This window comes from Nematolebias whitei, chromosome 5, assembly GCF_014905685.2.
Source record: "Nematolebias whitei isolate Nwh7 chromosome 5, NemWhi1, whole genome shotgun sequence".
Lineage (NCBI taxonomy): Eukaryota > Metazoa > Chordata > Actinopteri > Cyprinodontiformes > Rivulidae > Nematolebias > Nematolebias whitei.
Window position 1 is genome coordinate 6,846,413 of NC_056502.1, and position 25,969 is coordinate 6,872,381.

Consider the following 25,969-nt stretch of genomic DNA (forward strand, 5'->3'; position numbering starts at 1 on the left):
ACTAACAAGTAGTTCCCTAATAAGGCTTGGCTGTGTGTTCCCCAGTAGGTACTGGTTAACTACCCATTAGCTCCTGGTTCGTTCCTGAGGCGTTCCCTATCTATGCAAATTTTGTGTAAGTTATTGTAAAGTGTTACCGCCGAAACAGGGATGCTGCCATGCGTGTATCAAATTCAGCCTCTTTCTTTTACTGTCTGTACTTGTACTGAGATTTGTGTGTAGACAAGTTAAATAAAAGATTAAAAACAAAATGAGGTATTTGACAACTGTTTGATAAAGTTTTGAGCAACTTTTTAATGTGCTCAACTCATGGCTGCTGAGGTAAACACACCTGGATCTATCAGATCATCCTCAAACATGTTTTTAGCTCTCTGGACTCCAACCCTGGATCCATGTCCATCCCTGAATGGGTCCAATGTGATCCACAGAACTTGGGTTTAGTTGAAGCTGGCTAACTTATGAATCACTTAACCTAACACTGGGACTAACCATGTGAGTGATTAAAGTTAAATAGAAATACTTTCCGGCATTCACTCAGGTTGAGAGTTAAGAGTTAGTAAGCCAAATGAATTGTGATGGTTCACCCTGGAATAACAGTTTTACTTATTTGCATGCAAACCACAGCTTGTAATCTTGAACGTTCAGCCCCAGAAGGAGCTGCTTTATTATCAAGATTCATTCTCTTACTGTTCAACATCACCCCCCACCCCCCATCACAGATCGTAAAGCAGAAAATATATTATCAAAAACTATATTGTGTAGTTAGCATAGAAACATAAGCTTGATGAAACAGTGACTGGATTTGATGCTGTAAATAAAACCAGTTGTTCCAGAGTGAAATAATCATTTTTCTTTGAAAGTTTAATTTGAGTTAGTCTGGTTAGAAGAGCAGAGTTAGGCAATCGGGGCCCAGCAGTGAAATCCCCTGCAGATCAGAGTTTAATGGGGACAAACGTCCCCTCCCCTTACCCTCCATCTCCACACTGATTGGCTCTGAGTCAGGTGACCCTTGTTCCCCCACAGGGGGAAGGCGATCAGGACCTGTACCTCTTTCAGAGTCACCTGCCTCCTTTGGGAATGCCGCCCCATGGCGGGTAGTGCTGGCGCTTGTGGGGGTGGTCTTCCCTGTGGTTGTGGTGAAGAGGGAGCAGGAGGGGAGGGCAACAGAGCGAGTGATTAGTGAATGTGAATCAGTGCGGAGAATCAATTTCAGAGAAATGAGGATGAGTTCCGAGCGGAGGAAACCCTCGTAGTTGTTACATAAAGACCTTGTGATGATGAACACATGGAGCAGCCGTTACAGAGGTCATATTTTACAGTCGCTCTCTTACCTTCAGTGTCTTTTAATGGCTGTTTGCACACGTCTGCAGGTTCACCAAGACTAGCACTAAAGTGAACTATTCTTTCATATGAAAAACCTTACTACCATATTTTATAGACTATAGGTCACACATTTTTTCCCATAGGTTGGCCAGTCCTGCGACGTTTAGTCCGAAGTGACTTATTTACATTTTATTCCCAATTCATGATGCAATTTTTGACTGATGCGTTAACTGTTCATTCATACTGACATGAATCAAAGAGTAAACATTACCATTTGCAGCCGCAAAACGCTAAGTTTTTGACAACTACCGTATTTTCCGCCGTACACATCGCACGGCTGTATAAGTCGCATCAGTCCAAATATGTCTAATAAAATGGAAAAATCCATAAATATGTCACTTCGCCGTATATGTTGCATCTATTACACGTCACCGCTGACGATCTGTAAATGTGGGCTGAACCTAGAAATGTGGGTCTGTGTTGTGCCAAAAATCGATTGGCTGCCAAATGGCGGCCATGGGGACGTGCACAGGAGGAATTTAACAAGAATTTAACAAGATTAACACTTAAAAACAATTATTTGCTTGAAATTATAGCAAAGGTGTGTCTCGGTCTAACTTTTCCTTAATAAATGCGCTTTGACGGTCAAATCAGCTGCATTTTCAAAAGCCAATACGCGGAAACATGAATGTGCAGAGGGCGACTCTGTCCATTTCTTTAAAATTTAACAAGATAACCGCCTAAAACAATTATTTGTTTGCTCGACTTTATAGTAAAGGTGCGTCTCATTTGTACCTTTACTTAATAAATGCGCTTTGACGGTCAAATCTGCTGTATTTTGCCTGAGGAGCGCAACGAAATGAAGCTGATTTGGTTGCTCCAGGCAGACGACTGTGGCAAGCCGATTGTGTCATTAATAGCCACTTTCACCTATTATATGATACAACGGCATGCCATACTACTTGAGTGCCATGGTAGTGTTCAATTTTTTTTTCTCAGTCAGAATGAATGAAAACGATCATATCTCAGATAAAAATTGGTTTATAAATATGGGAAAAAATCCATAAATAAGTCGCTTCGGCGTACAAGTCGCAGGGCATGCAAATTATGCAAAAAACTGTGAAGTATAGGGCAAAAAATATGGTATATGTTGTTCCTCTACCGCTAACCCCCCGCCCAAACTTTCACTTAAAGACAACTGAGAAAAACTTAACACAAGTAAAATGCCCCCAAAAGGCAGAGTTGTTCAGAAGCGACACCGAGGATGAAGAATTCAATGGATTCAGCGACGTGGAATGAGATTGGTGAATTTACCGGTAACTTGCTTGTCAGACCCGTTGGCTTGTTGTGTTAATTAAGCCTGTTCAGGATCCCAGGTATGTTCTGTGTGTTATTGTTATTTCAGATTAAATGTCTGTTCTTGCACTTTGTGAAAAAACACTTCTGAATAAATGCGACCTATACTCCGGAACGACGTGTAGTCCGAAAAATACGATAGTTAGTTGTTCACCAGTTTGTAATCCAGGATGGTCTTCAGTTACATAACACCACTACTATAACAAATATATCAGCTCAATGACCAGTTTATGAAAACCTTCAGAGCGTGAAGCTATTTTCCACATCAGCTGGCCAGTTAAAGCAGATGGGGTGTTTTGGAAGACGTGGCTTCAACAGGCACGGAGTTATTAAGAGCTTTTGAACATGAAAGGATGTCAATGATTCCTTCTGAACCCCTAAAACTCATTTCCAAACCTGAGAATGAGCACAGTGCAGGTTCTTCAATACTTCAATACATTTACTTCTACGTGCATAAACAATCAAATTGAAAGTTTTCAAGTTTACCCCGTGCTTAAACCCTCACTACATCTAACAAGCTGAGTTTTGGGCATTTTTCACATTTAGCATATTAAAATAAACTATTTTGATCTTTAATGTTTTATTGCATTCTAAAAGGTATTTAACTGGGGTGCACCTGTTGGTGACGTACAGTTGTGAGACAAAAGATTTCTGACAGTTTCACTGAATTCTGCCCGTCTGTAAGCCTCGAGACAGAGTTTTGAGCAGCCACTTTTTTAAAATCACGGCCTAACTTTGCGTGCACGATTTGCACAATGGGACTTTACTTGGCTGACCACCTCCATCTACATCATACCTGCCTTTGCTTACCATTTACCAACCTTGGCAGCTGGACCCACATTCATGACTTCATCTGCTTGACACTTCTGAAATGGATAGGCAGGTTTGAACCATTATTGTGTGAAAGCTCATTAAGCATTCACACTATTGTGATCCTGTTTATATTTCTTATAGTTACTATACTTCTTCCGTACCTTTTTCCTTCAATTTCTCATTCCACAATTTTTGTGCTATTTCAACAAATCATATATCAAAACGTTCAGCTCCTTCAGGAGAAGGGTGCTATGACTTTTAGCATTGGTTCAACTTTAGCTCTTTTTAAATATTTAGCCTTTTCTGCCACTTTTTTTTCTCTCAAAGAAACTGAGCTCATTTTACATCCTTCAAACCTTTAGATCTGTTTACAACCTTTTACTGCTCCTTTCATATTTTGTTCTGGTTCAGCTTCTTTCAGCTTCCTTGTGTAAATTTAAAAAAATCAGCTAAGCTGATGTCAACTGTTCTTCAGTTGTTTGGTGCTACTTTCAGCTTTACTTTGCCAACTTCAACATTTCTGTGCTTCATCTAACTTCTTTCTTCTAATTTCAGCTTGTTCTGCTCTTTTCAGCTTATTTCTGCAAGTTTTAGCTATTTCAGCTACTATTTAGCTGATTTTATGCTAATTTTAGCTTTTTCAGCTAATTTCACATTTTTGTACTCATTTTTCAGCCTAATTCAGCAAAAATGTGCTCTCTCCACTTGCTTCTGGTAATTTTAACTTCTGCTTTTTTAGCTACTATTCAGCAAGGTTTTTTTTTTTTTTTTCAGATTTCTGATTTTTTCAGACTATTTACATTTTTTGCGCTTATTTCTGCTTCTTTCAACTTAATTGGGCACGATTGTGTTCTCTCAACTTCATTTTGGTAGTTTAAGCTTCTTTCTGCTTTTTCAGATACTTTTCAGCTTTTTTGTTGTTGCTAATTTTTGCTTTAAAAAAAAACAAACAATTATCTAATTTTTGTGCTCATTTCTGCTTATCTGCTTCCCAAATTCAGCAAATGTGTCCTCTTTTTTCTGCTAAATTGAGCTTGCTCTTCAATTTCAGCTACAATTCAACTTTTTTTTTTAGCTCATTTCAGCAGTTTTTCAGCAATAAGCATTCACACTGCATTTTCGGAGGAAATGCAATTTCTCTAGTTTATCATTGGTGTGGTTTTCAGACCTGAACATTCAGGACTAGAGTCTCAGATGTTTTCTGTCACAAAATAAAGCTCGGATAACTCTAAAATTTACGAAGATTAAATCAAGGCTTTGAGACACGTTTAAGATGTCGGTGACATTTCTGTCTATATTGAAAGAAAATTTGTTGCACAGATCTTTGGAACATGTTCAAAATTCAATCATCCAGACTGCAAGCCACGGCAACTCACACGAGGAAACTGAGAACCCCTGCAAACACTTCGAGACATTTTGGAGATAGTGAGCTGCTCTGATTTGCGGGAGTGCAAACGACTACAATTAAAACTCAACACTTGCTGTGGTGAATTCCCTCATGTGGACACAGAGACTGCGGTCTGGTTAGGGAAAGTGTTGATCCCTTTTTCTTATCCACCGCTTCACCCAAGCACACAACAAACAATTAATTTTGTGGCCAAACAGCAAGCATCATTACAGTTAGAATCACTACAAACGTATGCCAGAGAACATGCTGGGCACTGGCTGCCTCGGGCCGTGTATTATCAGACATATTTGTCTCGATGACACACCACTTCTTGACTGTGCGATGAGCTCTCTGTTGTCCTTAAACTACGGTGAGCATCATGTCGTTATTGGCTCGGATTAACTTACTAATAAGCCAACCATAATGTCGGCATTCTGCAGCGCTCGCGCTCAGGCCAGAGGAAAAGTGCCTGTTTTTTCTGCACACTGTTGACGGTGTTGACTCTGAATGAGGTGTCCTGTCACTTCACCATCTGCGCCAGGCCAATAAAAACTGTACACCATGGGGCGTTTGGCCCTGGCACTCAAAAACTAATGAAATAAATAAATAAAAATCCATGGCTTCAACATTATCTTCACTCTTTCGGTTTATGCATAATTATTTTTATTCATACGATTTATCTTTGTAAATAAAACAACACGTTGAAGACGCTCGTCTCGCACTATTTCCTCTGCTTGCTGTGACTGTGTGGGTGACAAAAACGTGAAAAAAGGAAAGAAATGGCCGTTGCATAAGGCGTTTTATTTAAAATGGAAACAGCCCCTTGTGACAACAGCTTTGTTCCACATATGGGGTGTTTTATTGTTTAGAAAAGCTGATAATTGATCTTTTGTGGGGAGACTTAAAGGGCATCTTGTGTGAATCAGTGCAGAAAATAAAACAAAATACTAGGATTTGACTAAATGTTGAGAATTCAAACAGTGCAAGTAGGCCTGTCATGATAACAAATTTTACTGGGCGATTATTTGTCTCAGAAATTATTGCGATAAACGATAATATTGTTTGAAATTTGACAATAATTAGTAATTATTGTCAAATTTAAGAAGAAATGTTGGTTAATTTTATTTTGCGTGTAGTACCTTTTTTGAACACCGGATTGTAGTATAAGACTGAACCGAAGGATGGATAGTGAGAGAGCGAACAGCGTGTCTCTTTAAGAAAAATGGGAGGGAGGCCCTTTGACGTGACATGGGCTGTCTCTCCTTCCTGTTTTTCCAGTTCTCAAATTGGCGGACGCTCGGTGTGGTTTGAGCTCTTTAGCATAGCATTTTTCACACAAAGCTTTTAATAAAAAAAAAAAAAATTAAATCAGTAAAGTGAAGTGAAGAGCACTGGAGTTGAGCCGTGTCTTCAGTAGAAAGAGAGAGACATGGAGAAACAATAAAGCCGATAAATGAAAATGTGGTTGATAATTTTCATTTATCATGTGATTAATTGATTTATTGTTTATCGGGACAGGCCTATGTGCAAAGAAGCACCTGGGTTGTAAGAAGCCCGTAGGAATAAGCAGTGGGGTCGCTCACGTTTCGTGATATTAACCGAGTGGCAGTTCCTCTTTAGGAGAAGCTTTGAGTCACTGTGGAGGTCCAAAATGAAGCTTTTTTGTACACAGCAGTGCAGAGGAATGTAAAAGAACCAGCTGAGCCATAAAGACTGAGATCTTCTTGCATGATTGGCTCTGAGCTGAAACTGTCTTGGATCAGCTGCTGCCATTTGTTCTTCAACATCTGTTGTTTTGTTACAAATGAATCGGATTTAGAGTAAAATCTTCAAATTTCTCTGAAAGTTGGGTTTGGTGTTTTCGACGTGTGCATAAAAGCAAATCATACCGGCCGATGACCGTGGATTAAACTGACCTCGATCCAAGTTCTGCGCTATTAGACAACCCAACACCGCCTCAGTCTTGTATGAGATATCGTCATCTTAGCTGCATTTTGTTTGCCGGGAGCGGCTCGGAGTGGCTGGGGAAAAGTAATGAAACGTGACGGATGATGATCTTTCTTGAAACAGGGCATTAGGCAGCGTGGCCAGCGGAGCTCGTGATCCATCAGAGGAGCGATGCTCCAGACAACGGCTGTAATGTTTAAACCGCCTGAAAGGGAGAAGCGGTCCTTTCCATTTAGCCGTTCCAGTAAAACATTATGCAACCTCCTGTTGTTAAGTTCAAATACATTTACTTTGTGGGTACATTACTGAATAAATCTTATCTGCTTCTCCCAGTGAGTGAGTAGGTGGACGTTCAACGTGGTGTGGTATTTAAAGAACAGCATCGTTTTTCTAATCATAAGCCCCGTCGGGATAATTCACCACTTTCTTCTGGGTTGTCTGTCGTGCCGATTTTTTTTTTCTCAATTAAGGAAAGCTGAAATCTGTTACAGCAAACTTAATCCCTTGTTCCTTGTAATTTTCTAATATGAATCACGTTTTAAATGTATTTACAGTCGAGCTACATGAAAAGTCAGATAACATTTGGTTTGGTTCAGCAGTGTCTCATTTGTCTGATGTTGAAGAAAATGAACTTTTCTCAGGATGTCCAATGAAATCCTCCCAGAGTGAAGCTTTAACGCCAGGTGTAAAAACACAAGACGGTTACCGGTTGTAATCCAACATTGCGAAGCTGCTTCTTTAACACAAATACATTAGTTCCTCGCTACTTTGCGGTTCGCTTATCTCGGACTCGCTCTATCGCGGTTTTTCAAAATAAGACTGGACATGACATACAATTGGCTGATTGATGGACGAGCCGCACGATCGGCACCTCCTGCACCTTTGTGCAGCCCAATGCAGGATAAACTTTCTCCTGCAGCTGATCTCCATGCAGAGAGGAGAAGTGGGCGTGGCCAAGAACCCTTGCAGGTGGCTGAGAGCAGCTCAGGCAATATATATATATATATATATATATATATATATATATATATATATACTAAAATAAACTACTACTTTCTACTTGTACTACTATTCCTACTTCGTGGTTTTTCACTTATCGTGGGGCTTCAGGGTACGGATCCCCTGCAATAAACGAGGAACTACTCTATTTCTTTTTATGGCTATAAAATAGTTTTTTTTTTAAACAAAGTAATCAAATGTCACGTAACACCAAGTAAAACAGGGAAATAAAAGCAATTATAAAACTAATTAAAAACTACTTTCCTTAGCAGGACTGACAGTTTTAAGGACGCAAATAAACAAAACAAGAAAATCCTTCGTGTATCAAAAGATTCAAGCAAACAGTGTTTGAAATCTGAGGATTCAAATACTATACAGATGATTAGAACATAAATATTCATAACTTTATACTGGCATCATGTTTAAAAACAAGATGAAGACTTCATGTACAAAGTAAAATTCTAGAAAAATGGTAAAATAAACCAATAATCTACAAGTATCAAATAGTGATCTGTGAAGTGGAAGTTAGAGCTTAGACCCAATCAGCTTGATCAGAAGCAGATAAAGAAAATTAAAACTTTCACTGACCATACACTGAATCTAGCGCTGTGTTTTGCTTGCGAGTGGTCGCCAACACATCTGGAGAGAAGAAAAAACAGTCATTGGTTCATTTTTGTTGCAAAATGAACATATAAAACCACTTTGTGGACAAAAGCTTGATTGACACAAAGTACCGTATTTTTTGGACTATACTAACCAAAAGAAAAGTAGATAAATCAAACTTTATTCAACTCATTCACAATAACCACATAAATTTGGTTTGAGGTCAGTAAGCACAACCAGAATTAATACATAAGGCGCACTGGATTGTAAGGCTCACAGTCCATTTATGAGAAAATTAAAGGATTTTAAGTGCACCCTTATAGTCTGAAAAATACGGTATTAAAACAGAGATTGCAAACTTGATGGACAATCTTCACTTCAGGCTCCTTGAGCATCATCTGAAATGCTTTTCTAGTGTAGCTGAATAATAATAAGGCTGTTCCAGCCAAACCACATGCTGCTATAAACCCCTGAAAATATAGAGAATCAGTAAAAGGTGCGCGTCTCACCGTGGCAGGTATCAGGATGCTGATGGTAGCCGTTCTCCACATCCTGTTCAAACCCGCCTCTGAAGATTAACAAACACACAAACACACAGCAACAAAGAACGCCGTCAGTAAATTTGCATCAATCCATTTCACTGAATGTCCTTCACTAACAAAGCACCTCTTTCCAAAATTGATTTTGCTCGTGGGGACTGTTTGGAGATGGGGAGACAAGGGCACTGTTCCAGAATTGAATTTGTTTTGTGTCTGGTCAAGGTCAGCGTGTCTCCATTGTTGGGACAAAGTAGAGCCAAGATCTAAGAGCAAAACACACCTTTAAATCTCCTCAAGGTTGTGCAGCGTCACGTCTGGATCTCTTAGCAGAGTGCAGAAGTTTGTTTGTGAGAAGTTGGAATGTACTTGCACCACTCCTCGTTTGTTCTCCAGATAGTCATTTCCTGCCTTTTGTGGCTGCGATGCGTTCGGTGTAACAAGGCTACCGCTGGTGAAATTGGTACCTACAGTTTGCTGCTCTGCAATGAGCGTCTCGGTGTGCGATTGTGTGTCGGTGAAAAATCGTCTCGAGGGAAGTGTGTTGATTCCGAGTGTCTGACACAAAAACCTGTCATTTTCCAGTGATATTTATGAAGACGTTTTATTCCCCGAACCTTCTGCTGCTTAATGGCATGACGTATGCTGCCGAACAGCTTTCAAAGGAAAACAAGAAACAAGAAAAATAAAATGGAATAAAAACAGATGGTAACAACGATTGTGTGAAGTTGCAACAGAACACGACGCTGTAAATTGTTTTGCCAACACCATAATGTTTATTAGACATTCAGAATGTTTCTTCAAATGTTTTTTTTTTATCTGAGCTACTGTTTCAATGAAAGAGCACAGAAATGCTCCATCATGTGGAATAACTCAAATTCCTGCCATTTTCAACTTGCGTGCCTGTGATCCAAACCCGTCTAATTCAACTCCTGAATCACTTCAAACTGAACTGAAACTTGATCCGACAGCCACGATTGTGTGCTGCGCTGATTAAAGCAGGCCTGCGACTTCACCTTGGCGTCAGGTAGAAACCAACGGCTCAACCTGACGCGTCCGCTCGATGGCTGAGTAATGCGATCGACTCGAGCGCCTTGAGCTGCACAGAGTTTCCCCTCCGATGTCAACAATCCTCCCACATGTTGCAGCGAACCAAATTAAAATAGACACCAACTCATAAACCGCACAAGCTCAAGGGTAACGAACCAGGATGCACTTTGTCCAAGCATCCATGCACACCCACTCCCCAACAAACCAATTAGTTCACTATATAACTTAAACACAAAACTGCATCTCACATGGATTTTATGGAAACGAAGACTTCCACCATTTACCAATAGTTAGCAATGCTACATAACAAAAACAAAAAAAAAAACAGACTGTAGTGCACACAGTAAAATATTGGAAGTTGGAGTGGGAAACATTTGAACAACCAAAACCAGCAGAAATGGTATTGATGCAGAATAAAAAAACAAAAACAAACAAAAAAATAAGTAGCACTGTACACCGGTGTCACCGGTGTCCCCTGTGAATGTTTGTAGTTTTGCAGATGAATGTTTTTCTGGACTGGAACTGAACACAGAATGTAAACCTAATGCAAAATACTTAAGTGGGCAGGAGTTACACTGTGGAGATTACAGGTAGTATTATTTTTTTTATCTTTGCTTGTTTGAGGTGGCTCAGAGTAACGGATCCTGGCGAGTGGAGGGAGCAATTTTATCCATAACCAGGTGCGCTGGTGGAGCCGGGTGGGGAGGGGGTGAGGTGGAGCAAAGGTCACCATAGATTTAACTCAGGCCACCCCAATCGTTAGAGGAAACTATACTTTAAAGCAATACAAAAACTACAATGCAGAGTTTCCTCAAATTATAGGCGTGGCTGGTTTACATATATGGCAGTGGCCATCTTGGATTTTGATGTGGCAACCCGATTTTTGAAAGTGACTTATTTTACATCTAGATCCAGCCACACACCACAATAGAAGTTGGAACCTCACTTATTTTTCCAAGTTATTGCACTGTTAGTTATCTTAGTCAGCTTACAAGAAGGTCGAACAGAGGGTATTTCCAATTTCTTTTGTCAGCCGCCCAACCACGGCGCCCTTCCGGTTCTTTTTGTTCTCAGGTGGAGAGGAAACTCACACGAACTCAATAAAATCAAGAGAGGTAAATTATTTTTACCATTTTATGTCGATGAGGCAGGAAAAATGATAGGCTCAGCGCTGAGGCATTCGTCCGACACGTCGCAACCCGGAACCGGAAGCCCCGTGCAAAAGAATGCCCCAGATTATGTTGGCCCTTGGCTCCACCTTCAAATCTGGGTGGGCACAGCCTGTAAGAGTGTATCAGTGGGGTGACAATGTGTGACCTCACCGGTCTTATCTGTTTCTGATGGTGGATAATAGGGTGATGTACAAATCTTAGTGTTGGAAGTAAGCAAACAAAAATCACTCCATGGGTGTTGACCCTGGGATCGCTCATTGTGAGCAGCTGAAACTGGTATGATCTGTTCCAAACCAGGTTATGAGTCAGAGTAGACCAGACCGGGTCTCCAGCAAGGTTAAACTTCTAAAAAACTCTCTTTGCTCCACAACAGGGGACAAAAAGGACGGGTCTTTGCAGCTCCTCGAGATCCTAATTGAGGCCAAATAGATTTTAAAACATGGGTTTCAATTTTTGCCTTCATGAAATGTACTAATTGCAAAGTTACGATGAGATGGAGTAGGGGGCCGAGATGGGGACGAGGCAGCACAGCAGACTCAGGACCTGAAAGTCCCAGGCTCGATCCCCAGTCATTGCACATCTCGTGGTGTCTCTGAGCAGCACACCCTATCCCCAACTGCTCCCCAGGCACCCTCATTAGTTACCCACTGCACCACCCGGTGGTGGATGGGTTAAATGCAGAGAGCCAATTTCACCATTGTATGGGAACATACAATGATGACAACACATAAACATTATTATTGTTATTATTATGAAACAAAGAAAATCTGCACAACATTTTTCCTCACACTGATGTTTAATGGGTCCTTAAATTAAAAATTCAGAAGGACAAATTTGTAACTGGAAAGCAACTACAAGTTAAACAGAAACAGCTAAAATTACTGAAATTAAATCAACAAGGACAACAAACATGGAAAATATGGAATGAAAAGTTTGACAATTAGTGTTAAACTTACTGGTCCAGCAAAAATTTCATAAAAGCAACGTGTTTGAAAACAAGGCTGTGTTTTAATGGCGCTCCGCCACCCTGCTCGACTCCAACATACGCAGACTCTCCCACTGGTACATTTTCATCTTTAAATCACTTCTTGGTCTGCTGCCTTCATACATCTCCTCCTGTGTGAGTGCAGCTACAGCGTGCGCTCTCAGGACATTATTACCTGCAGTGTCCCCTCAGTGCAGACTGAACTAGGCAAAAGGGCCTTCTCCTACTCTGCTCTGGTTTCCTTGAATATCTTGCAAAAAGATCTGAAGCTCTTCACCTTGACCTCTCTAAGTGGCTTTAAGAATCTGTTGGACTCCTGGCAAAAACCAATGCAGACATGTTCCTGTTTTTAGTTTTCAACATTTGCCTTATAACCTAGCTGTTTTTGCTACTTTTTTTGGCCATCTTATTTTAATTTGTCAAAAAGAAAATCTGTATGCCTCTTTTATAATTGTCTATCGTTGTCCACTGTTGTCATCACTCTTTGTTGAAATCAGGTCTCTCTTGTAAATGAGTCCTCGAGGCTCAATGGGATTAACATGTCTCAATAAAGGTTGAATGAATTAATTTGTTTACCTACACAGACTACAACCGGCCTAATGTAAACCAGTCATGTGACTCTTGATTCTTTGTGGTTTTCAGCAGTGCTTCATTAACATGGAGTGTGGACTTGCACATTAATATATCTGTAAAACTAAATATGTACAGTATATATATATATATATATATATATATATATATATATATATATATATACATACACATATATACATATATATACACACACACACACACACACACACACATATATACAGTAAACTATAACTATTCAAATATATACAGTAAACTACAGCTATATACAGTAAACACTTTCAAACGTCACCATTTGACAGAAGAGTCTTTTTAATGTGTATTTTCATACTTTGCAATGATTACCTTTAAATTAGTTCTGGTTACCGACTCTTGTAGCTATGGGTTCCAGTGGCAGAGCTGAAGCACAGCAGAGAGGGATGAGGAGCAACCTGAAATTGTACTTTCTTCTTTTTAGCATGCATCTTTTTGGTTCCTGTCGTATAGCGAGCCCGGTTGTATTTTTACTGCACAGCAGTGATCCTGACACCACCGTTCAAGTATTACCAGAACTGGTCCACCGTGAAAAAACAAACCAGCTTGAACACAATCCTTCCACTTGGTGCGTTAGTTTACCTGTTAGCCCATTACATTCTGACTGAAAGTAAAGTGTTGCACTCAGCTGTGCTATATTGATTTCATTCAGTGAGAGAAAACACTTCTGGGAGGCTGGCCCTTATTTTAATGAATACAGTATTGTATACAACAAGCTGCACCAGTTCATCCTTGTAAGGTGGACATGTGTAAAGTATTAACATCAATACGGTCCACAAACAAGATCAGATACAGGCCTAAAAAACCTGAACCTGTCACCATGTCAACATAATGTCTGTGACAAAATCTAAAAAGCACAAAACATCCAGAACTTGAAATGTCTGCCTTCTAGAAATGATGTCAGCAAGATTATAATTCCAATTATTGCATTAAAATCGTCAATGCGATAACTTTCTGAAACATTGTCCAAGTGTTAGGAGCTTTGATCAGAATTTAGCAACATGAGCTACATCTGCTTCTGCTGTGTGTCTGTTGCAACGTGTGATAACCAAAGTAAATACAGCCTTATCTTTAAAGATGATTCCACCTCCACCGAGGTGCTGAGCCGCTTTCCCCTTCCAGGATCTGGTTCCATTTTCTTGTCTGAGGTTTGGCGTTCTGCTTCGGTGACACTGACTTTGTCAAATGCATTATGGAAGACAAGACTAAATGCTTCGAAACGGCACAAAGCAGAGCCGTTCAGCCGCACAATCTCTCAAAGTGAGGGTTGAAAAAATAAAGACAAAAAGAGGGGGGGGGGGGGGGGGGGGAATTCACTCTGCTGTTTCTCCTTTATCGTTTGGAACCGGTTTGAATCAGTCATTAAAATTTATGCCACCTCCGGATGAGGAAGGATTCCAGGCAAAAAGAGGAAAGACTTATGGTCCATGAAAAGAGTGAGAACCAGGAGGTAGATGGTTTGGAGATGCCTCGAATCAAACCGTGGGCCGAGGCGTTCTGATGCTGCCCGATTCACATCGGTTCATCTTTTTCTCATTTCCATTCTCGTATCATTCTTCATGAACCTCTTATCTTTTTAAACAAGCTATTCCTCACATTCTTCAGTGCTCTGTAAAAGGTGTAAAAGATATTCCCTAATGCAGATTTAAAATATGATTGAACTTCAGGGACACACTTGCAGCTGTAGCCAAAAGACTTTTTTCATTAAATCTCAAAACCTGAATGAAAAATAGATGATTTAAGAAAATTACACTTTCCTAACTTCCTCTTTATTCCTTTTGTTTAAATAAATGCATTTATATTGACTGGTTAACTGCTTAGCTGCACCCAGTTTAATTGGTCCCTTTCTGCTGTTTCTGTTCTGCTCAAAACTTTTCTCGTTCTTTTGCTTTCTGGCAGGAGGCTGCTACTGTAGCCCAGTTTGGACAGTATTTTGTTTGGCTGGTCTCCCTCAGGTTCTGGTCCATTGGTTTCCAGTGTGGTTTTGTCCTGCACGCTAAACGCTGCTCATAAATCAACCCACAGCGAGTAACTTTATGCACCTTGCCAGCATGAAGCCACATCGGCACTTCCTCTTCCCCTTCACAAGCACATCTTACTGTACATGTGAGGAGCAAGTCCTCACTCGAACCAGAAAAACAACTTTAAACGCTGCCTCTCACGATAAGACCTAATGTTATTCCTGGAAGCAAACAAACCAAGTAAAATAACCTTTTCATAACTACGTCACAGTTCTCTTTATGCACGCTCACTGCTGCCTACAACAAACATTACTTTACATTCAAGTTCAATTTAACTAGACATTTTGCATTTCCTGCAAAAATGCAACGTGAATGCTTGTTGCAGGAGAACTTGTTGAAAAACAGCTGGAATTAGCTAAAAACATGGTGAAACGTAGCTGAAAATGAAAAACAAGCCTAAATTAGCGGAAGAAAGCAGAAAGAACACATATTGAATTAGGTTTAAATAAGCAGAAATTAGCACAAAAATGAGGAAATCAGGCAAAAAGCTCAAATTAATTTAAAAAAATCTAAAAAGTAGCTGAAAAGGAAGAAAGAAGCTTCACCTATGAGAAATGGCAAGAGCAGAAATTAGCTATAATGTGAAATTAGCTTAAAAAACTAAAATTTGCATAAAACAGCTAAATAGTAGCTGAAATAGCAGAAAAAAAGCTAAAAGGAGCATAACAAGCTGAAATTCGCAGAAATAAGTTAATTAGGCAAAAAGTAGTAGAAATTACCAAGAAAATCTTGACTATCTGAAAGTAGCTGAAAGTAGCTAAACATGTTCTAAAAAGGTAGCTGAAAAGGTAGAACACGCTTACATTTGAAGAAAGAACACGTTTGTCCAGTTAGGCTGAAAGAAACAGAAATTAGCACAAAAAGTAGAAATGATCTGAATAAAGCTGAAATTAGCAAAAAAAAAAAAAAAAAAAAAAGGTCAAAAAGTAGCTAAAAACCAGAAAGAAGCTGAAATTACAAGAAGGAAGTGGAGAGAGCACATTTTTGCTGAATTAGGCTGAAAAAAGTTTAAACGAGTGCAAAAAAACATGGAGTTAGCTGAAAAAGCTTAAATTAGCAGAAAAATAGCTACATCTGAAATAGAAAAAGCTAAAACATGCAGAAATAATATGCTCAAAGGATCATAAAAAGCTGAAATTAGCAGAAGGACGTTAGAAGAAGCACAAAAATCTAGTTGGAAGAAAGAATCTGAAAGGAGCATAAAACAACTGAAAAACAGCTAAAATTAGCTGAATGTAGCTGGACAAAAGTTAAAATTTGCACAAGTAAGCTGAAAGAAGCTGAACAAGAACAAAATGTGAAAGGAGCAGTAAGGCGTTGTAAACACATCTAACGATTTGAAGGATGTAAAATTAGCTCAATTCATTTTCTATGAGAAAAAAAGTGGCAGAAAAGGCTAAATGTTTCAAACAGCTAAAGTTGCACCAACACCAAAAGTCATCGCAGGATTGTCCTGAAAGAGCTGAACGTTTTGATTTATGATTCGTTGAAATAGCTTGAAAACTGCGGGATGAGAAACACCCTGAAAAAAGTTTGGAAGAAAAATGGATCCCAATAGTATGAACGCTTCATAAACATTCACAAAATAAAATGGCTTCTCAAAATAAATCAGGTTAGTTGCTCATTGTCGGCTACAAAAACTCTGAGCTTGCCAGGCTCCTTGGAAAAGAACTTGAACTTTGCATTGAGCACTTTGTAAGATCACTCAGTGTTTGGATCTTTTAGTAAGACTAACATTCCACGAGATCAAAACTCTCTCAGTTTTGCAAAATTAAGTTGTAGATTTTTGGTTCCATAAAAAAAAAAAAAAAAAAAAAAAAAAAAAAAAAAAATCCTCTTTCGTTACCATGGCAACAGAAAGACAAACATGATGCGTTGGTACGGAGAGACATCTGGGGCGTTCTTGATGCGACGACATGAAACATCCATCAGTTCTCTTCAATAACTTTTCTAAAGGAATCAGCCAGGTCATTCTTCAGTGTCGTACAGAAACCTCAACTTATAACTGTACAGGTTGTATCTCACCAACAGAACTCACGAGGGAGTCTCCAGACTGTCTCGTGCCCTTCACGGAGCTTCTGAATTTCCTCTGTTGAATTGGACACACTCACAGTCTTGTTGCCCAAACAGGATCAAAACATCTGGGAGGCAAATGATGTCAACCCCAGGGTCACTGTGGTGCATCAAACACATCTCTGTTGTGGACATCAACCGTTTCAAGAGTGTGAGAGCTGCAGTTAAACATCTGCAGCGGCGCCGTCTGTCAGAGAACCTTTGGTCAAAGGTTATGGATGTTTTATTATTAATAACCTCACACAGAAAACATGTCACGATCTAAAAACACAGATGGTAACCAATTAATAAAAACTGGTTGTTTGACTTTGATGAATTATCTTAAACGTTGGTGGCTGTTAAAGTAGGTACAAAACCAGCCTAGTTGGGTACAGCGTGGGCAGAGATGAGCTGTGAAATAATGTGCACAGTCTAGAATGCAGTTTCACAAGCCGTGCACAAAAAAATAGGCTGTTTTAAAAAAAGCAACTAAACCAAACAACAATTAACATAAAAAGAAAATCCAAACAAAAAAAAAATACACTATTAATTTATCGTTGCGTATCTAAAAACGGGATCAAATAATGCAATCACAAAGCAGCCGACAGCAAAACAGAAATATAATATTTAAAGAAAGTGACCCAGTTGAAGCAGGTAAAGACAATGGATGGATTGACCCAACAGATCAGGGTTTTTGTGATTATGAGGTTAGAATTATGCAATAATAAAATATCCATTAGCCTAGGTTCATGCGTAATATGTCACGATGGCCAAGCAGAAGCTTTGCAGTAACTCCAGGTCACACTTCGACTAAATCTATTGGTCGACACTCTCCGTGTCCAACTCAGAGTGAATGGTCCATGCAGCGTGACGTCAGTCCAAGCCCCAAAAACACCAGTCCCCAAATCCCACATACAGGTAAGAAAAAAACAAACATCTGGGGAAGTGATTTAGCAGCAGTTTGTTATCAGCCACACAGTTCTTGGCGATCAGGACAAGAAAATGGCGCCTTCCTTCACTCTTTAGTGCATCCATCTGTTTATCCAGTCACCCATTCATCATCCTTCCATATTTTTGCTAGACAGTGCTGTAACGCTGCTGAGTGACTGAATCGTGCAGCAGGCCTCCGCTCCTGATTTTATGACAAGATTTTCGAACGGAAAAGAAAATAGAAGAGTTTGAAAAAAATACACCGGTAAAGTACCTTAGCTCCAGCAGCCAGCAGGTCATGGTTTTCAAAGGACAGCCACGATGCTACAGTGTGTTTATGTAAACCAAGAAACTAAAAGTAAATCTACTTTTCTGGTGTTGATTGGGAAACTAGATCTCTGCTCTCTATATTTACACTCTTCGTTTTCCATTATTGACAGATGATAACAAAAAATCTGTGATGCAACATATTGAAGCCAATTTAAGCTTCTTTATTTATTCATTCATTTAAAATAAATAAAACAAATTCATAAAAAGCAAAAAAAAACATTAAATGAAAAGGGTGCAGAAAGAAGAAGAAAATTCTTATATCGGCCCCTTATTTAAAAAAATTAAAAATAAACATCAATTTAGGCTTGAATAATCTCCAAAGTGAAACCAAAAAAACATCAGGCATCCTTCACATGGCATCATACTTTCCCAACAATTTTAACTTAATTAACTTTTTAAACATATAAATTGTTTTAGAACTTTTTATGGTAATATAAGAATTCATAATCCTAGTCCCTGAATTACAACACAGCGTTCCTTCAGACCAGTTCTAAATGGAGGTTTTACAAACATTTACATTCCCTTAAGGTTATAATGACTCTTTTTAAACAAAATTTTAATTGAGTATTTGGGGGTAATATTTTTAATGAGCTTTATACATGACTTGTAAAGTACTATATTCAACCAAATCATAACATTTTAATTAATTCAACTGATGAAATAATATATTTGTTGGGTGACCATTGCACTTCCTACTAATAATTCTTATAGCTCCTTTTTTGTAAAATGAAAATAGGATTTGTAATTGATTTGTATGCTTTTCCCCAAACTTCAATACAGTGGATTAAATATGGAACAATCATTACATTATATAATATATACAAAGCTTTGTCATTCAAAAACTATTTTACTTTATACAGTAATGCAACTGATTTTGCTATTTTTATTCTTAAGTAATTTACATGAGATTTCCATTTCAGCTTCTCATCAATAGCAACACCCAAAATTTTATTTAATTAACTATGAATTTCAATAATGTAAATTTTAAATGGGACTTCAATAATTGTCTTTCTATTACTAAATATCAAGTAGTTTGTTTTTTCCAAATTTAATGATAACATTAAGTTGGAACCAAGTTTGTTTTTTTATGAATTCTGCCCGTGCCATGTCCAACATCTGCATCTGGTATCATCTGCAATTAAAACACACTTCCAAAGCCCTGATGCATCAACCAGATCATTCACATACAAAACAAACAACTTTGGTCCCCAACACAGAACCCTGAGGAACTCCACATCACTTAACACAAAATTCAGATATTACATCGTTTACCTGTACACATTTTCTCTTAGCTTCTAAGCTTCTAAATCTGTTAAACTTTAAATCTGTTTCCAACAAGAACTTTGGACACAAGAAGCAAGTGAAAAAATAAATACATACAACAAAAATGTTAATGTTCTTTGTTTCTTAGCCTATGACACAACGATGAAAGAATTACCGATAAAATCTTGTCAACCACCATTTTTAAGTTTTACTTCAAAATGTTTTTTTTTTATCAGCATTTTCCATCTGGATATAAACACGTTGTGGTATTATTGACAGAAATGGCACACAGAGCTATCTGGAAATGTCACGACTGGTCATTTTAAACGCTCAGCGTTGTTGTTGCGCTATCTAACATCAGTGCTAACACATTCCCGCTTGCCCTTCATGTTCTTCAGCTGTCACACCCATTCTGAGACTTTGAAGCTTGTTTACAAATGCGTCTTCAAAAACCAGCTCCCCTCCATGCGTCAAGAACAGAATTTAATGTGATTTTCCATCTTCTGACCCATGCGCTGCTCCCCTAGCCTGCATATTTACTCCAAATGACAGATTTTACACACAAATGCAAATAAACAAGATTTATACAAAGGCACCAGCAAAATATCTCTAATAGTATGACCAAATATTCATCATGCTTATGTCCCACTTGTCTAATTCTAGAGTAGCCATTGATTGTTGAGCGCACGTCCATGAGCAGATCATACAAGCATCTTCCCAGAGAAGCAGAAGGAGGTGTGAAAATTATTGCTTCTCCTTTTGCTTGGCTGCACGTTACTGACCAAGCTGCAAACCTGCCCTTTGATAGTTCAAGTTACAAAACTCATAATGTCTTCATGCAGCTCTACCCACTCGTTTGCTTTCAGATGGACCAAACACCTCGGGACTGGCTCCACCACTCATTAACACGCGGTCCAGAAAGAATTAACAGATGAAACATCCTGCTGGAGTGTTTCATTAAGAAGCAAATGTGCAGACTTTTGATCCTCGCTAGTTCATTATTAGAGACAATAAATCATGTCGGGCAGAAAATTACCGCTGCAACATTAAGGGACTGAAAGTTTCGAGTGTTCCATTTTAAAACGGGCGTTTCTTCATAAATTAGAACTAAAGTTAAGATGCAACTGAAAGAGTGCCGTCAAAGAAGGTTTGATGAGGTTGAACCAGCTTTGGGAAACAAACGCACATTTACACCAAGTTATTATCAGTCCCCAGATTAGAAGCTGTTTATTAAAGCAAACTTAAATAAGATTTATAGATTAATCTATAACCGATAAAAATATAAACTTGGACTGAGCAATGACTTTTGAATATTTAAAGTCTAAATTTACCCAACCATTCCAACTTTAATTTTTTTGTTTAAAACATGGCTCAGGGTTAGAACATGCCAAGTTATTTTGACACAACACCCCCTGAAGTACAAAACCGCTTGGAGCATCGCAGCGTCTTTCTGATACCGTAGTTTATTTTGAAAGGATTAGAAAGTGGAAACCACGGTCATGGGTGAGCTCAGCTTAACTGTCAGAATACTGGCATCCCCTCTCCATGCTGATCCACTGGACCAGTAAAAATGAAGGTTAAAAAATAAAAAATAAAATAATTCACAGAGTTTTGATACAAATGCTAATCATAATAAAAATAAAAATTTAATTTACATATTCAGAAGAACAAAAATCCACTCAGATGGATAATCTGACTGGCATTGTAACCGTTTATCTGCAGATGGGTTCATCAAATTGGACATTGATTCAGTATTTTTATTGCAAACACCTTTGTTACACTTTCATTCAGCATTTTCTAAACCTAAACTCAAATTGTCTCATAAACTTCTGCAAGGTGCTTAACAATGAGCAGAAGACAGAAGCTCAAAGAACCTGTTTGTGTTTTTAATGTACATTTGTTCAGTGCCCTGAGAAGACTTCTCTTGTGACTTGGCGCTATATAAATAAATTGAATTGAATTTAGGCATACAAACAAAATGTAATCAGTGACTGAAACAGTTATGAAATTATACAAATGCATTATTACCCTTTGACCTATATTTTCAAAATAAATTCTTATGAAACAACTGAGTCATAAATTCTCACAATAATGGACAATATTAGACCAACTGAGCACCATATTAGGATAAATAACCGACAGGTTTCGACATGCACTTAAAAGAAATGCAGCCGAGACGCGGCTCAGCTCCCAAAGATTTCAAAGTCAATCATCACCTGATGATTGCAAAGGCCTCCCCTGTTACAAGTGTAAAATAGCTATTAGCACCATGTGTGTGTGTCTTACTTGAATCCAGGTGACACCGGCACGCAGCTGCCTGACTTGAGCCACATGCAGTAAGGGTCCCGTGAAGACAAACAGCTCCTGCATGACAGACACACACGGTTTGTTAGTGACAGAAGGAAATGAGGAGAACATCGAGTGTGAAGATCACCGAGTGTGGTGGATGTTAGCATGAGACACTACACTGCCGCCAAACTAACAACTCCCATCCTTCCCCCAACTCTAGCGTAACGGCTAAAAATCAGGATCCATGTGCAAGCTGGTGCACAAAGTTAGGTAAAATGATCATTTCAACATTTTGCAATGCAACGAATCATTACGGTTTTATTTTAGTAGGAACGCTTGTTTTCTTATAAAGTCCTCTGATATACAGAGATATGTGATATTTAATTAAGAGCATATTTACGGTTTTATAGCTCAGTGAATACACATTATACACAGTTTCAGCAATGCATGATTAGTCACATTTAATAAAGTTCAAAGACATTTCCAAACATCACTGCATCCTTCATAACACATAAAAGGAGACGAGCAAGCAAAAAAAAACAAAAAAAAAAAAAAAAAACCCAGACTAGATCACGTTATTATATTTTATGGGATTTCAAACTTTGAGCTTGTTTACATTTGATATACATTTAATAGATGAAAAACTAAAAAAAATAAAATAATAATAATTTTTGTTTGAATTTCTTGCAGATTAAAGCTTTTTTCTGTTTAGGCCATGTGTAAAAGTTCCACATGTGTTGGAAAAAGTTTAAATTATGATTTGAAAATGTTCAAAAGCAAACTTAAGGTTGAGTACCAACATTATTTAAAATATCCACCACTTCTAATCTATTTTTTTACGAGTACAGCACCTACTATTGACACGTGACATTTCATGGCTTAAACCTTAAAGAGTAAGAGAGTGTTGATGTTAGAAAATATTATTTCAAATTAAAACAATTCATATTGTAAAGAGTTTTTGCCTTTTACTCAATAACTAATGCACAAAAAATACCAGCGATCAACACTACCCATATTTCAAACCTGCCTAATCCTATGCAGGAACACATTTATTTACGATTCTAATGTAACTTTTTTGATTACAAACTAAAAAGTTACTAAAATAAATGAGTAAATTATAGTTGCGACATTTTAGTTCAGTGCAACTCGGCTGAGATGAGAAGGGGTCAAGCGTTTGTTTTTAAGTGTTAAACTTCGCTGTATGTTTTTCTGACCATGAATTGGACAGAGCAGAGTAAAAACTCCGAGCGATATCGCACCATTTAGGAGTGAAAAGTGTCCAAGAGTTTTTGAAAAGTGAGAATACGCGTTCTTTATGCTGCTCTTATCTTGTCGCTCAAACACTTACCCAACGTGAGCATTTTGGAGCAGATATGTTAATATTAGACTAAACACGACCAAGAAGTGAACGTTTTGTAAACCTCTGGTTTTATATGTTTTTACTCACTGTCTGTTTCATTTTGTATCCTTTTTTTTATTTTGTTATGGAATTGTTTTGTACTTTTTTAAAATGAATAAACTATATACCATACCATTAGAAAACATATAATTTAAGAACCGCCCAGGATTGAACCCAGATCTCTGATGTTATTGTGCATTTTAATCTCCTGTCACCTACCAGCCACATGTCCAGAGCCACACTGTTGCTCTGATGTCTTCAAGAAAGAAACCAGGAAAGACTTTTCCATTCCTGATTTTACTCCCCCCCCTTTTAAAACTCTACTCATCTGCCCACGTTGAGCAGTTACTGGGTGACAGGTCGGATACATTTAGAACCAGTCCACCGCAGAGCCACACGGAGACAAACAACTGCAGACCCACTCACACCGATCGCCGATTTAGAATCACCAAATAATCCAACATGCATGCTGCTGGAGGGAAACTAGTGACACAAAAACCCTAGTATGCACAAAGAGAACATAAAATAAGCTGGAAAAAGCTCCAACTAGGAGTTGAACCCCAGACCTCCTTTGCTGCAAGGCAACAGTGCTATCCAAACCCTAACCAATGCATAAAGCACACATGCACACAAAAAAAGACTACGGTAAACACACCAGTTAACATGCCCTGCCTTAACTCATAGGTCATTAACCGATAGGGTTCAAAGCTTTAGTGATACGTCTTGATGCACCTCTCAGTGAAACATCCACGCCAGGTTGTCACTCCGGTCAGTTAGATCAAACCACCTCTCCCTCCAACGCTCATATAATCAATCTACGTTGAGAAAAGCAGCTCAGATCTATAAGAGCTCCACCCACCCTCTCCTCTCATCTTCTCAGTTGCTGCCATCTGGCAGGAGACTTCCATCAGCATCAAAAAAACTGCAGTAAGGAATCTTTTATTTCTTCTGCCGGTACCGTCTTGAACAAAGAAACGTTGAAATGCAGCTTACTTCATAATGTAGGTGTTCATGGATGTTGGCTTGCACATGCACTTGTTTGTGTTATGCATATGCAGAGATAAATGTCCATGTGCATTCATATTTATTGTTTTATTTTTCTTCTACAAATTGTATAGTCCTTTTAAGGAATTTGTGGAACTTTAGACATAGATTGACATTGCGTGTAAATTAAGTGGATACAAATTGTATTACTCCCTTCGATATTAACGTTTTGGAAAGATTTACATGTTTTGGCACATTTCCGTTTAATTTGTTGACTTTAACCGCACAACGCAGCCATTTTGTTTCGGTTAGAGGCCTGTTGAAATAGAAAAACTGAAGGTCATTCAGTTTATCAGCTGCAGTCACTGACCAGCCATGAATGACCTAATTTTGAGAGCGGAGCACACGCTTCCCCAGCAGTCTCCCGTCAGCAGACGGTTCAATCACCTGATCCTATTTACTGTGCCGCATGTCAGCGTAGTCATTCAGGGAATAACGTGATGAGTAGACCTGTTTACTTCCTCCCCTTAAAGCCATCAGCATTAACCATAATCAATAGCCATTAGTTACAGCCCCTACAGTAAAGGTCCCTGCAGAATCCCAACACTCAATGCCTTTCTTCCTCTCTGGGATCCAGACATCGTTACCTGTGATTAAACTTTTCCTCTGATCTGCTGGAAAAGCCCATTTTTCAGTCTGGTTCAAGTCGGTGCATTTTAATTCTTCGCTCTCAAACGAGTTACATGAATCTTGTGGCCTTCCTGCTGCTGTGCAACTCTAAAACAATACCAAGTGTTAGTAAATGCGAGCATTGCTTTTTACAGCTGCAGAAGTTATTGTTTGCAGTATCGGGGTATTCAGCCAGCAGCAACAACATAATGAGCGTGAAGTGCACAGCGACGAAAGAACAGCAGCAAAAAATGGCGCTCTTCTGTGTCGAACCAAAACCTTAAAGGCAGTCGACTTTAAATAAGTTTTAATGAGGATCCTGTAACCTGTTCCGAAAGTCTGAAAAGATTTACGAGTATCTGAACTAAACGTGCATCAGTCTGGTGATGAATCCCACGGAGAATGCATCAACGCATCACATCACAGAGCAGAAAGAAATAAAATAAAAAAAAGACAACTTCTACTCCTGCAGCATGCATCAGGATATTCTAATCCTGCAGTTTGCAACTAAACTAAATGAACGAGTTGTAAAGTACAGGGCATGACTTTTTGTTTCCTCCTGTCGGATACACTGTAGTAAAAAATACAGAACTTATTAAACTGAATGAAACATTTTAATTAAAAAAAAAAGAATCATTTCAGATTAGTAAGAATAAATTTGAAAGGAAGAGTTTGTACACAAAACATAGCTTTTAATTTACAGATAATGTTAAAGCAACAAACACGAACAAAGACCTAAGAATTTAATTCTTAATTAAATTTAAGAACAACATCCTTTGTACACAAACTATAGTAGTCCCTCACTATTTCATGGTTCATTTTTTTGCAGACTCGCTCTATCGCGTTTTTTCAAAACAAGATTGGACATGACACACAATTGGCTGATTGATGGATGAGCCGCACGATCGGCACGGAATTTTTATTTAAAATAAATTATTTTCAATTATTTAGCACATGCTGCACCTGTGCGCTGCAGGAGAAGCTTCCTCCTGCAGCGTGTCATATCTCCACGCTGCAGCGGAGAAGTGGGCGTGGCCAAGAGCGCTGGCAGATGGGAGGAGAGCAGGCGAGGCAGAGAGCAGAGTTCATGATATTCTGTGCTCTTTGAGAGCGTTTAGAGTTTAGAAACATTTTTTAGAATATTGCAAGAGTGTGGGAAGGGTTCTATCTATCTATCTATCTATCTATCTATCTATCTATCTATCTATCTATCTATCTATCTATCTATCTATCTATC

At 38.6% G+C, this 25,969-nt stretch overlaps 1 protein-coding gene across 1 annotated transcript in view; it reads right to left on the reverse strand.

The window, feature by feature from the left end:
- Positions 1 to 25,969, reverse strand: part of sema6e (sema domain, transmembrane domain (TM), and cytoplasmic domain, (semaphorin) 6E) — a 193,360-nt gene that overhangs the window by 16,157 nt on the left and 151,234 nt on the right. The window contains exons 18-21 of the mRNA XM_037676120.1: positions 21,678 to 21,755; positions 8,938 to 8,996; positions 8,414 to 8,464; positions 970 to 1,125 (exon numbers count right to left, since the gene is read on the reverse strand). Coding sequence (XP_037532048.1) covers positions 970 to 1,125; positions 8,414 to 8,464; positions 8,938 to 8,996; positions 21,678 to 21,755 — 344 coding nt within the window. The remainder of the gene's footprint in view (positions 1 to 969; positions 1,126 to 8,413; positions 8,465 to 8,937; positions 8,997 to 21,677; positions 21,756 to 25,969) is intronic.